The sequence below is a fragment of the Morchella importuna genome (genome assembly GCF_003444635.1).
Source record: "Morchella importuna strain M04M26 chromosome Unknown Morimp01GS008, whole genome shotgun sequence".
In the NCBI taxonomy this organism is placed as follows: Eukaryota; Fungi; Ascomycota; class Pezizomycetes; order Pezizales; family Morchellaceae; genus Morchella; species Morchella importuna.
In genome coordinates, this window is record NW_025763405.1 from 900,427 (window position 1) to 914,818 (window position 14,392).

The 14,392-nt window shown below is 43.4% G+C and overlaps 4 protein-coding genes across 4 annotated transcripts; 3 read left to right on the top strand and 1 right to left on the bottom strand.

Annotated features, from left to right (window-relative positions):
* Positions 1 to 4,124: 4,124 nt before the first annotated feature.
* Positions 4,125 to 4,469, top strand: LAJ45_03732 (uncharacterized protein; the record flags this gene model as incomplete). Its single annotated transcript, XM_046113316.1, has 1 exon — positions 4,125 to 4,469. One exon carries the CDS (start codon positions 4,125 to 4,127, stop codon positions 4,467 to 4,469), a length of 345 nt encoding a protein of 114 aa, XP_045973609.1.
* Positions 4,470 to 6,974: 2,505 nt separating this feature from the next.
* Positions 6,975 to 7,303, top strand: LAJ45_03733 (uncharacterized protein; the record flags this gene model as incomplete). Its single annotated transcript, XM_046113317.1, has 2 exons — positions 6,975 to 7,138; positions 7,195 to 7,303. The coding sequence occupies 2 exons, from the start codon at positions 6,975 to 6,977 to the stop codon at positions 7,301 to 7,303; spliced, it is 273 nt and encodes a 90-aa protein (XP_045973610.1).
* A 659-nt stretch (positions 7,304 to 7,962) lies between these two features.
* Positions 7,963 to 8,232, top strand: LAJ45_03734 (uncharacterized protein; the record flags this gene model as incomplete). Its single annotated transcript, XM_046113318.1, has 1 exon — positions 7,963 to 8,232. The coding sequence occupies one exon, from the start codon at positions 7,963 to 7,965 to the stop codon at positions 8,230 to 8,232; it is 270 nt and encodes an 89-aa protein (XP_045973611.1).
* Positions 8,233 to 13,305: 5,073 nt separating this feature from the next.
* Positions 13,306 to 13,972, bottom strand: LAJ45_03735 (uncharacterized protein; the record flags this gene model as incomplete). The annotated part of the gene is made up of 4 exons (XM_046113319.1): positions 13,306 to 13,635; positions 13,695 to 13,805; positions 13,877 to 13,899; positions 13,951 to 13,972. 4 exons carry the CDS (start codon positions 13,970 to 13,972, stop codon positions 13,306 to 13,308), a joined length of 486 nt encoding a protein of 161 aa, XP_045973612.1.
* Positions 13,973 to 14,392: the final 420 nt, after the last annotated feature.

Genomic DNA, 14,392 nt, shown 5'->3' on the forward strand with positions numbered 1-14,392 from the left:
AGAGCGTACACCCCTTATATCGAGAGTCGACTGTATTCAGTGACCGACCTATTAGCGAGTATTATCATTTGACGCTTTCCGAGAAAAATGTTCATCCCCCTTTCAACTCCCCTCTAATATATATACCAGGATGAACCTCGGCGATGTAGTCAGGATAAAGCTGAGGCTCTGCCATTCAGCCCTTGTCGTCCATGGTCTTACAGTAAACTCCGGTGTAGGAATCCCGATTAGGTCATCTTGATTGCCAACTAATATACTGCCCTATACGCGCCGCATGCAATTATTGAATTATCAATCAATTAATCCCTGTGCGCGCTACTACCTTGTGTGGGGGTTATCTTACCTTGTCAATCATTGACCCTATCACGTGCAGGCTGACTCCAGCAAACGAGTGACTGGTCATGTTGCGGCAGTCTCCGCTAATAAAATTGCCAAGATTATTGTGTCTTGGCACGAATATTAGTAGAGTTCAACTGCTACCGCAGTTTATTCCACCCGTTTGCAGATTTGTGTTTTCATAAGCTGCTTTTCGGCCTCGCCGTTTAATTCTTGTCATATTAAGCTTACTGGCTGACACCTACACTCCGTTTGCGAGCTCTCATGATCTGCAGAAGTGCGGTGTCATATACGATATCTTATAAGTATATAAATATACCGATATGCAATGTGTTATTTAAAGGTTTTGATTGGCTAGGTTTGAGAAGTTGGTGATTAAGATTGCTTTTTTTGAGTTGCTAACACATTGTTTTCTTGAGATGATATCATGATATTCATATTTGATTTTCTCAGTAGAATATAATAGTATTGATTTTTGCTTTTTTTGTGACAATATAATCCTGATTGAATTGATTTTCCTTTTTGAGAGCAATATAATTATAATTATATTAATTTTTGTTTTTCTTTACACGATATCAGGGTATTGATTTTTGCTCTCTCCATAATTAGTAGGTTTTGGCATTACCTTCTGCTTGGAGATCCTCCTCCTCCTCCAATTCCATCCTCGAACCTGTCCCAACTCTACCGTATTCAAAGTCGTTCTTGAACCCAGACCCAAGCCGTTAGAATTAGCAAGAGATTTTTTGCTGATGAAGTATTAATACACCAACGTGAATGCAGGTATACTTGAACTTGAAATCAAAAATTAAAAAGTTGTTTTTGTTAATTTTTCATTAGATCCTTCTACATTAATATAAAGTTTTGAGTATACCCTTCCTGGGGCTATACTCTCATATAGAATTGCACTAAAATATAATATGTAATGGATTATCCTCTCCGGCCGAAGGCCGGCAACGACTTGTATATAGTATACTAGTATTGTTCGTTTTACCAGGCCTTTAGGGATGAATAGGCCATTCTGTGGCTCAATGATCACATTAATCTCCCGCAAGTTTCTTGCTTACCCCGGGTATGTGCAGCGATAGGTAATAAGTGATACAACGCCTTGAGATACAGTTATCCCTTCGTCTGTTCTCGGTCTTCGCGGCCTCTTAGCTTTGAAACGGCGCCGTGATCGACCAAAGTCTAACGAGGATTGTTTAAAGCAATACTCGATTGAAGATTTCTGCGTGACGAGTGGAGATAATTTTGCACTGCCGACAGCCGCCTCCAGCTAGGCAGTGGATTTTATGTGGTGAGCCACGAATTGCCACAAGTCCTGAGAACAAACAAAGGGATACCTGGAAACACCGCACGCTGGTGGCGTTTTACGAGAACAGGTATCACTGAGTTCCACGCCTTTCCATCACTTATTACCTACCGCTGTACTAATGGAAGCATTAACATATTATAGTGAGAAGAGATACAGTATATGAGGATTGTAGTTTCGCATCCTTAGCATATGACCAGATAGGAGATACTATTTATTCTGTAGTCTAGCGTGTGATTAGCGCGGAGATAAGAAGAGAGATTAGCTCTTTGTCTTAGAATCATCGACATCAAAAGTGGAAGCCACATTAACGAACGATACTGCACATGTGCTACATGATAGATTTTCACGTCATGTCATAGGAACCACGCTTCCCAATAGCCACTTTGCAGCGCTGATCAGGGTCAGGCATAGGTAAACCTTGTGAGTTTTACAGGATACCCGCATTTCAAAAAATCTGAAAACATTCTTGACGAGCAGAACCCTAACCCTACAAGCACATCTTCTAAAACGCGTTTGTGAAACTGCAACCATGAACGTCAGGGCTACTGCGATGACGATGTTGAAACCTTCAATTCATGCCGAATTGTATGATATGCTGTATATTGTTTGTTCTTTTTGCAGTCACGGCACATATGATGCGGAGGTCAAGAGCGAGCAAGAAATGTGGCGGATGCTGCTTGTTTGTTGTCCGTATCATTTAATGCCTTTTATAGCTCTTGATGAGGGATATGGTAAATATCAACCTAAACTTATATAACGGAGCTCTTCATTGAGATATTCTAGCTTATATTTTAAGTTTCAATATATCGGCATCTTACTAAGAATCTCTCACTTCCACATCCTACCAACCATCATGAGTTCTTATTCCTCTCAGTCAAGGGCCAGGTACTATCGACTACCCTTTGAGAGCCCCCTTGTCCTTCAAGATATTTTGGGTTATACTCGCCCCGAAATTCACAAATTCTTGGGGCAAGCTACGGTACGCAATGACAATGACCAAATAAGCAAACAAGAGAAGGCCGATCTCGAAAAGGTTTGGCACAGCATCATCGACCCATTCTTGTAGGTCACCTATTTTAATATTAGGAGCAGCACTTGTTAACTACTGACGATCCAGCTGCAATAAGTTTTCCGACATAAGCCCGGTAAATATCAAAGTCCATGGCGTCGTTATCAAGGTTTTTTATATAAATTGCGCCATTTCCGCGGTTCTGTCAATCACAATGACAAACCCTATAGCAAAATTTACATCAACGAGAGAAGCGCATGACTGGGCTCTTTTTGTGGCGGTGGTACTGGGCGCCCTCTGTAAGTTGGATGGCAGTCCGAAGTCCAGAAAGAAGGTGCGCATGGTATGTGTCATGTACTGCCGAGATATTAGATGCGGGTCCACAATTTTCATTTGTGGAACTTCGAAATGCTACCTTGCCAAAGCTTTCAAGTCGAAAAACGAAATGAGCAACCTCCGCTGGCGGCAGGAAAGGTTGGAGAGCTTAGAAGACGCAATACATGGCCCGTCCAGAGGGATCCTTGCACCCCAGATAGTGCTGTCACGGAATACTAGTCCCGATCAAAATCGGGACGGAAACTGCGCCGAAACGGTACCCATGATGGTGGTGGCGGCAAGGCGCTCCAGTGAGGTGTTCTCTATTGCTATACGCCTAGTGAACATTCCTGATAGGGACTGTAACCCTTCAATATTGGTTCATTGCATGGAGGGTAGCAAGAGAAGTGGAAGCAACTTTACTCTCTTCCAGGCAAAGGCGTGCGAAAACTGTTTACGTTTTTTTGATTTACTTAGGGAGAAAAAGGGTATTAGAGTGGTGCATGATCGTCTTTGCAGAACTGAATATCCCCTGGCGCTTATGAATACAGACCGTCAAGTAAGAACTTCATGGGATGATAGATATGCATTAGATGATTTAATCTCCTATGCATGAGAAGAGGAGAGATGCGTAGAATTATATGGGTTACAACTAAGCCTTCAAATGATTCCAGCCCGTTCTCAACATATTACTATATAGACCTTTCCTACGCCTGCTAGATTTCCCTTTTTTCTTTCTTTTTTCTTTTAAGTGCATGAAAGGGGGCAGAGGCAAACATGCGCATGTAACTCAGTGTCCTAGTTGAGGTTATGAGATATCACTCACATAAACTTTTTATTTGAATATAAGTTATAGGTTTTCTTAGTATGTTAGACTAGTAATCTGAAAATCCGTTCGAGTCATCGATCTAACAATTACAAAGGATATCTTTTTCTAGTAACCGAATATCCAAGATCATCTATTGTAAAGCTTGAAAAACGCTTCAAGTCAAGTTAAACAATTATTTAAATCTTGAAACCATGAAACCTAAACGTACTTTAACTGTACCATAGTCTAGTGTATGATGTGCGAACAACATCACCTACAGATCTATATTGTCACTAACCGTATATACAGGAAAGCATATTAGCATAGATTTGATATTGCCCAACATGTCGTCTACTACACTTCTTGCAGAGCTTACCAAACTGAGCAGAGCCGAAATGCTACTCCGGGGCATGCGTGTTAAGTTGCACACAGTGCTTTCAAGACGTATAACCTTATATGAGGTGGCAATTCGCAGGGCCATTCTTGATCCAGAACCATTTCCCGACCTACATGAGCGGATTGGATTCGTGGGCTGGGAATTTACGGAAGCTATTAAAATGTTGGGGGAAATGATTGATGAAGGTCGGGCAAGGATACTCATCGTTGAGAAGACCTTGTGGAATGATTTGAGTATGGTCGAGGCGGTTAATCAACTTGCAATCATGTGGAACACTAGCTGGAGAGGATAAGTAGCAGTAGAGTAGATGAAACCGCCCTTCGCCTTGTTGGGGCCGTGAAAGATGAACTGAGGAGTAAAGACCTCGTAAGAAAATGGATATTCACTTTCCCGTAGTAGACATAGTGTAGGCGACGAACAACCATACAGCTAATTTTGCAAGACCTCCATCTTTTAGAATGATTTAGTCCAGGCCTAGTGATATATATGAAAATTAATAAGTTAAACAAAAAGAAAAGATATATGGTGCCCCCGATCTTAAAGGTAACGAGATTTCAATCGCTTAAAACTTCACCAACCTAATAGATATCAGAACAAAAGCTAGGGAAAATGATGAACAAAATGACCTGACAGATTTTTGATATCTATCATGGTTATAAAGTTATAAGAGATTGAAATTGGCTGTTTTTGTATGTAAAAGGCGCCAAGAGTAAACAAAGTGGAACAGCATTATACCCATTTATACCCCAAAAAGTAAACCTATGTACCTGAGCCGTGGTAGTGAGGTACCAAGATGATTAGAAACGGACCTTTTGATTAACCTTTAGAGTCACATTGCAGCCATAAATATTCCACTTCCATATGCGCCATGTCACCCTTAAGGCTAGGGGCACAATGAATTAAACAAAAAAAAAAAAAAAGGCTAGGGGCACCATATATGAGATATGATCGAGTGATATTTCATGAGCCTTGGCAACCATATTTTCTCGTCGTCTAATTAGCGAACAGTACTTTTCCCGGCAAAGCCTTACAAAACATAAAATCAGTTGACAAATAGTGATGGGGGAATAGTGTCAGCACCAGGAATCTCTGGTTTAGTCCGAATATATCCACTCTCTCACTCTCAATCATCAGGCCAAATTGAAAAATCAGCGGCACCCAAACCATTTCCGGTAATCGTGATGAAATCAACTCATACAGTGTGGGAGTTATATTCTTCTGCATGCGCCGCATTCACGATAGGTCGTGATAGAAGTCCGTTCCCCACGCCTCTTATATCACAGGGTTTGAGTGCCGATCCTGATCCGCCCTGACGGCTTAAGGGATACTGAGGGGGTTCCAAACCGTCCCGAGAGCAATTAGAGACATTGGTGTCGAGCTGTTTGAGACAACATTCTCAAACAAGACTTCAAGACCTCTCGTCGCTTGGAGAACATTAAGGTCGGGAATAAGGATGTCTAACCTAGCATGGTGAAAAATCGTTGGATAGAGAGTTGGACGGAATTTATCGCGTAAACGATGCCTGGAAGTGCTAGTATTTGCCTGTGGTCGTTTTGTATTGTGGTCTTACTACTACTGTTCGCAGTAATATGTTTGGGTGGTTCCAAAAGCCAGTCAAGGTGGGAATGTGTCCACTCCGCGTGCGCCACACGTTGCAGGCTGTTTCTGGCAGTTCTCTAGAGTCTATTCCAATTCGCTCATGACATGTATCGAAACCGATGGTGGGCGCGACTCCAGAGCGTACACCTTTAAGCTACATGTACGTTTCTTCTTTCAACCTTATCCGCTACCTGTCCCGATTACGTCTTCTTTGCTACTACCATGTGGCTTCACCAGCGACACGCGCCGCACTATGGAAGACAATTGGCCAGTACTAAACTGATGTTGATCAGCCGCCACTCCCTAAATACAATTTCCTTCTTTTCTTTCAGGTTACTAGCTATGGTACCAACAACCTTAGTTATTAATACACTAAGCCCAAACTCAGCGAACCGCTAGAATTAGGCCACAGTGATCTGTGACCTCCTTTTCGACGGGTATTTTCTCCGGTTATCGTTTAGTTCCTGTGTGGAGTATATGGGCACGAACGAAGGGATAAAAATAGATCGGAACCTTCGATTCGAAACCTAACCCGGTCTTGGCCTGAGGCGTGGCCTCAGGTCAATTGGCGTTGGGTCATGGAATATCACCCGTCAGAAACATTCTTCCGTATGCGACTAGGAAGGGTAAACGGCAACACAGGCTTAACTGCTAGTAACAACCTTCTCTCACTAAAATTAAGGAACTAGAAGACATCATTGACTCAAAATATCTGCACAATACCTTGCTTATCCAGAAAACTTGAAGACATTTTCAGTTGAATCTTTCAAATGATGCGTCAATTACGCACAAGTTTCAACCAAGCCTAATACAATCTTAGTCCCAAGCCAGGGAACTTAATTTTCAACTTCTAGAGTGTCATGAAAGCTCGAAGTCCATAGCTCCTCGGAATTATATATACATAAGGCACAGACGGTAATCTCTCCTGATAATACATCAACATTACATCGAACAACATTACTTCCAGTAACAAACCAAATATTCATCTGAACAAAACCGTCATCCATACCAAGCTAAACGTTCATCGAAACAACACTACTCACTCATACTCAACATGGCCAGTACTCAACGATCTGCAACTACCTGTGCCGCTCTCGCCGAATTAACCAGACTCACTTACCACTACGTCCTACTTGAGACCATATGTACCCACCTCCTTAACGTTGAAAGAAACTACAGAGAGGGCTGTGATAACTCCATGTCCGAACTCATGTCCGCGGAGGCCCAAGAGCGTGTTCTATTCATGCGTCAACAATGTGAAGAAGCGCTGTCGATGTTTGACACCATGAGTCTGGAACTCGAGAGTAAGATTGCTATTCATGAAGGAGTCTTGAAGGGCGTGCGGAGCACACGGGCAGAGAGGTAAGGAGGTTGAAAAGGGTCAGAGTATCTTCATTTGAGATTTATTTAAATTATAGGAATGCCATTTTGGAGGAGCAGCTATCAAGGTTGGAAGGAATCGCTTCCAGAATGGAAGAAAGAGCTTCTGAGATGGAAGAAATGTTGCGTACTTACAGATTACAGTAAGACTTCTTTAGGCCCATATATTCGTGAGTGGTTACTTGGAATCTTGACGAGTTGGTACAAGTATTTAGAAGATCTGATTAGATCTTTGAATCGATGAATTAGTGGGAATGTTAAATGATTAGATTCTTGACCATTGTTTTACCCGTGACCTAATCCAAACTACATATACTCTATGATATCACGCTCCGCGATGGGCTAACCGGGCAGGATTATGGGTCGGCCTATGTTATTTTTCACCCCGCACCACCGGCCAAGCTATAAGTATAAATCCCCGGCTATATCCTGGGTGGTTCCAAAATAACCTGAGGTTAAATAAGCATGACTAGAAGTCCATAAGGGGGTGATATACCGGCTGGTTTCATGTAGTATTTTCCACCAGTGTTGTTTGGTTGCCGGGTGTAAAATCATATATGGGCGCCTTCATGAAAACTTGGGAGTCATAGTTCGCCAAGATCAACCCAAACGCATATATAAGGCACGGATAGCAACATCTATCCAAGAACACCCGACAAACCACACATCACTATTCACAAGATAACCTTCTTAACAACAAAACTCACAACTCGCCCACAATTTCCAATAACCTGCAACCGATATCCATTATATCCGCTCTCAGCGCTCTCTCCAGACTAAATAAACTCACGCACCACCACATCCTAATGCAGTCCATGATCACGAAGTTCCTATCCAAGGAAGAAGAACGCACAACGAACCTTGAAGACGCGGTTCTTTACCCCGGGTTTGACGAGGCCCATGGGCACCCTGCGGTCATGCATCAACAACTTGAGGACGCAGGGACAATGTTGTTAACAATGAGTCTCGAGATCGGAAGAAAGATTGCTGCTGAGGAGAGCGTCTTATCTGGGTTCCCGAGTATGGCAGAGGAGATACAGAGGTTGAAAAGGGCCAGGAGGGATCAGTTGATCTAATTAGTATATATCTCTATAACCAAGTACGAGTACGCAATGTGTATTTTAAAGGTTTTGATCGACTGTGCTTTGGGTATTCTCTTTCCTCGGACTATTGATTACTATAGGATCACACAGCTGAAAAGAGACGTTATGTCGGAGGTTATGAATTTTTATATTAGGTGATTGTGGTGTGTTTTGTGATTTCGATGCATATGGGTTGGGTTTTGATTGTGATATAGCAACGGTGCAGATTATATCCCTTTAGTAGGGCAGCGAAATTCAATAGCAGTACACATCTCTGGCGATACTCCTCATCATTTCTATTGAATTCGTTATTCTCACCGGCGAAGGCCAGAACCAACGCTTTGCGTGAGGATAGTTGGTCAGATTGAGGTAGAACAGAGCACTCAGCAACCCAGAATAGGCCCGATACCTTCAGGTGTCATGGTAGACATCCTAGGATAATTCAAGCTTTGGCAAATATTTTGATTAAGAAAATAACCCTACGGTACAATTTGGAAAAGTTAATTCACCTGTCCTGGGCGTTGAGGTGCAAGAATTTGGCTGTCACGAAATTGTGCCTTATTTATCCCTCATGGGAGATGGCTATAAAGGAATAGTGTGCTAGGAGGGATGAATTATCCTTACCCTCAGTAATAGATAATCCTTACTGTTTCGCAGAATAAAAAAATAAAAGTCAGTATGGGTTGAACCTGAGCGCATATATGAGGTTCCATACACTTTATCCACTATACTACAAGTTTGATATATCTACTACTAGAAGTGAGCAATTTTGTAAGCCCGGGGAGCAAGTTTACCTCCAAGCTTTACCTTCCTCCTGGGATAGTTCATCAGAAAACCCCCAAAGTGGTCGATATTAACCTGTTCAACCCCCGGTTTACCTCTGCCGGGAGATGACTTACCTGTCTACATCCAAAGAATTGTACCGTAGGGATAAGTTGGTATTTAGAGGGTCGATTGGAAGTAGCAGCAATGAGTTATATAGAACCCGAACTTATGATAGCCTTTAACTACTATTGCCTCCGTGACAGTCTATCCATAGTAGGTCTTTATACACACTCTTTATCGGGTGCAAATCGTTGGTACTCGTCATCAGTACGCCCGAATCCAAGTATGCATCATGAAGTATCACTCGCTGACGGGCTTTTCATCACTCGGCACATTCTACTACCAACCGGCGCAGTTTGTAGCGTGAGCACGAAGAGGTTTCGCTTATCCTGTAAACATATGACACAGATTCCCAGCCAATCGAATTCTTGTCTTTAATTTTCATGTTTATACAAGGTCTATAGGTGAAATAGATAACAATGAAATATAGGTATGAGAAGAAGACACATATTTTTCCTGAACTGAACAGGAAAGAGACTAACTCCAACACACCTGGTCAATATAGCCCAGCCAGACACCCTCGCCCTTGTGTTTTCATTCATATTGAGCGTTTTAATGCCTAAATTTCTACCCTCCTATCGCCATGTGGCTACATAAACGTTCATATCTTCATATCATGACGCGATTGCCCAACCATTCTAGCAGCACTAGGACCACGCCACATTGTCATCAATAACTACCTCTCAACATATATATGCAATCCCGGATCCCGCGATCCCGTGGTCGTGCTCGCCAAGTGGAGCCCTAGCGCCACGGCCGAGTGATAATCCATGCCGCCCATCAGCCTCATCTTCCAACTTCCATAGGGTTACTGGTGGCCCTTGTGGGAGATCGAGACCAAGGCGCCGCGGCCGAATGTCGCGCCGAATGTTCGGCGCACCTGCAAGAGAAGCCTGCATGTTTGGTACGACTACGGGTGGTGCGTGGTGCGGCCGGCTCTGGCCCTCTATTCTGGTTTTGATGTCGATCCCATGTGGGGGGTGAGTGTAGGGCCGGTGTTCCAGCTTGGTGAGGATGGTTTCTAGCTGCAAAGGGTGTTGTTGTGGTCTCTTTAGCATGAGGGCAAGGGGTTATATGATTATGTGTAAGCATTGTGATTATGGCGCGCTTAATCCTACCACTTTTCGCCCGCGGTAACCGCGGCAGAGATGGTTGCGCAGCGGGTGCCTTACCAGAGACCATGCCCCACACCCGCCCCCGGCCTCTCCTGCTTCCTGCTTTTGTTGTCAGCGTCCTTCTACCTGTTCGTCTTGTGCTCCGCGCCTTCATTACGAGTACCATACGTCTTCTTCTTGCTCTGGCTATGCGCCACATGACGCTCGGTGTTTTTGTTGTTCCCCTCCTCGTATACGTCAGTCCTGTACTCGAGCGCATTGTGACTTTCACCGTTCTTCGAGGTGTATATCACGACTTCCGCATTAGGTATGAGTAACGAGATTGAAATCGGTCCTGACGGCTTAAGGGATAATCGGATTTGATACCCGAGTGATATTTGATGATGCTTGGCAACCGTGTTCTCAGTCTAGTCTCAGCAAATACATAATTTTGGGTCTAGTCCTTGATTTTCTATTTACAGGTAATATTATGAATAGATCGCAACGGAACTTTCCTAAGTTAAAACAAATACTAGGAACTAAGTCTAATATGTACTGTCGTTAATTCTTTCGCGCACCCGAGACCTCTCATTGGTCGAGAGCGGAAACCCTGACCCTGCATAGCAACCAGCCCACCACCCAGAATGCCCAGATTTAAAAGATATGTCAAATTAATTGGTAAAGGTCTTTCTCTCCTTTAACTGCATAAACTGAATTATAAACCTTTAAAATATACTGGGTGGTGTTGGGTATGGGGAGGTAAATCATTAAATTGTATTAATCATTAAATTGTATTAACTGGGTGGTATTAAGAGATCGATCGATACCTTAAAGGAGGTATCTGTAGGAGGAGGTCAACGGGGTTATCGATGGTATATGGGGGAATCATAAACTGGCAACGGGTTAAGTCGTCCCTTCACTGGCGGGGAGAACCCTGAGTGGGGGGGCGCGAAAGGCACGAAAGGCAGAGTTAAGTACAGCCACTCATCAAAAGTGTTCGTGATATGGTTTAAGGTTAGTGCGCAGTGTGGCGCACCCGTAATACTGATGTTATCAAATTAAAGTTGAGATTCAAAACAACGAAAAATATATAATATAGTTTGTGACTACGTATAAAAAGAAGATAGGTCATTGATCTTATTCTTCATTAATTTGGGTGCCATTGGTTACTGGGAAAGTCTTCACTTGGGGGGTTCTTGATGGTCCGCCGTGGTTACATATGGAGAAATATCTCACTCCGAAATCGGAATCACGAACACTTTTGCAGCCTGAGAGTGGCTGTACCGAGGGTTAAGGGTAAGTACTGAGAATCCCTTTTTGGGTAATTTTTAAAAGTGAGGGCTCTGATTGGGCTGATATACATATTTTTGACAATTGGCAGCCAAGCAGGTATTTGGTTAGCATGTCCTGCAGCTTTTGCAATGCAACCTCCTCAACCTCTTTTCTACTCCTGTTCTTTTCGAACTTCACCAAAACTTCTTTGATAACTTCAAATCGATACTTGGATGGAGCTGTGGGAAAGGGCTATTCACTGGTTATTTTTTTGTATTTTTAGGAAAATATTTATATTTTTAAGTGAACATAGATAAAACGTCTCGGTATTTTTTTCCTCCATACAAATTTCAGGGCCAAGACCAAAATTCATTGGCTACTTTTTGGTTGCTATGGGCGATTTCCATACAAAATTCAAGGCGTCTCGGTATTTAACGTGCACCCCCGGTACATGTAGTAAAAGGAACTCGCGCTCGCGAGTTCAGCCAACTGCTAGTATGTATGTACGTAACGAAAAAGAAGATGTTCCATTTTTCCAAACCAAGCCGGCCCCAGCCAATACATAAGTACTTGACCGTAAAATCTCAAAAATAACACATTGAACTGGCTCGGGAATACCAGGCTTCAGATTGGTCAAATACGTGTTGAGCCTCAATCTCACAAACCCAAAGTTTTAGTCATCTCGACCAATGGGTAAGTAGTATTCACAAGGACGCGTTAGTTAATTCTTCTTTGCTCCCCGGCTTGGGGCTCATAACGCCGCGGCACAGAATTTTCCACGGCCTGGCTGAATATGGGGCCAAAGGAAAGGCTAAATCTGGCTCATTTTGATACGTTGTTTGTTGCTGTTGGTATGTTCGTTCATGCACATGGAGTGTGCAGTAGCCAATCATTTGCTTAGAGTGTAACGGAAAGCTTGGGTGGCCCGAATATCGCGAAACAAAGGCTTCCGGTCTACGTAGGCATTTATTTGATATCGATACTTTATTGTTCTACCATAAAAACATTCAACAGCTTTGAGAAGGAAGAGAAGAGACAACGAGAGTAGAAGCTTAAGGAAAGGTACAGTGCGAGTCATCAACCTATATCTCCCAACTCGCAGGGAAGCACTATTCTAGCAGAGACGCTAATTCCAACATTTGTACACACTCTTCATCGGTGCTAAGCCTTGGAGTTCTTGTTGGTGCTCGTCATCAGGCCCGAATCCCGGTATTTCATCATGAACTATCACTCGATCACGACCATTTTCCATGATTCGGCACAACCATTATGTGTAAAGGCTGTTAGTCTTACGCTAGTCGTTTAGCTAGACACTATCCGGCATAACCTTTAGCACGACCGCTGAGAACTCGCGCTCACCTTGCTAAATGCACAGATCGACCCTGATAGAATGAATATTTGTCTTTAGTTTTCGAGCTTATATACGTACGTACGTGAGTCAAAAGAGACAATAATAATGACAGGTACAATATGTATGTATCAGAAGAGAAGACAATTCCCGTTCCCGAATTGCACAGGGAAAATCCCGATTTAAAACCATATCTATCCCGATCCGTATTACCGTTTTTCCTTTCTTTCATATTTTTTACGCCTCATAGCCCCACATAGCCACGCCCGCGTGTCTTCATCTAATCATCTCTTCATAAATACAACTATAGCTACACCGCCCCCCCCCCCTCCTAAAGCTATCACATAAAATTCATACCCAAACTACATTTCCCAATCCCCCGACCATGCGGTCACGGGGTACAACAAGATGTACCACAACTACTGCTCAGCATAAACAACCTTTTGTTCCCTCCCAACAGACGGAACTCTATCTGTCATTGTCGAGTGATAATCCATGTCGCCCTATCCCCTCATCTTCCAATTTCCGCTGCACCGGCGGCGGTCGTTGTGGGAGGGGTGGAATGACAAACTGAATGTTCGGAGCGCCTGCGAGGATGGCCTGTAAATTCGGGGCGGTGGGTATATGGTTTGTATTTTGCCTATTGCTGCCTAGTCCGCTCTCGAGATCAACTCTGTGTGGGCGTAGACAGTTTGCTTCTCGATAGTCATTGATAGGGCTGTTCGGTTGAGGGGGTGCTGTTGCAGTATATGTCGTGGTGCCGTTGAGGTTTGTGTTATTTGATACTGCTTGTTCGTGCTATAAGACGTTAGTTCTGGGGAAAGTGTATGTATAAATACATGGATTCCAAAACGTACTAGTTTCCGTCTGTAGTAGCATCGGCAGAGGTGGTTTATGGCGATAAGGTTGATAGCAATCGTTATGCCACCAATGATAAGCGCGATGATATCGCTCCTGCTAAGAAGGTCCTGATGATTACCCATTACGGGAGTCGAGAGGCGTTGGATGTGCTATTCAAGGGGCCGTGTCGGTGGTGAACTCGATATCGTTGATCTTGGAAGGCTTCGTTGATATTGATATCAGCATATTCGTGATTAATAGAAATTTAAATACCTGTATACAATCTGTGGGGCATCATGAGATTTATGTTGTTGACTCGTCCGGAAATAACATTGCTTCAGTCCAGGCGCGCCTGGTGTGTGACGTACGCACTCTGGCTATGACAGCTCACCAGCTACTCCGATGCGGATTTAAGGGAAGGCTAAAATATGTTTCTGATGTGGCCGTGCATGTGGCGGCAAATAGGTGGTGTACGTGTGGCTGTGGCTACACAAATACATACATTTTTAGGCAGAGTAGGCGATCATTTCCCAATGTAGAGAATGCGTCAGCCACCTCACGGTGCCCCCTCATAAAGAAAGTGCAACTTCTCGGGCTTCAAACACTCCGATTGAAGAACGGTGTGATCGGCTTGTTAACCAACGGTTTTACACATTGCCCACAATCTGTCAGAAAGGAACATGGTACGTAAGTAGGGAAGCATAGCCACCGTTTA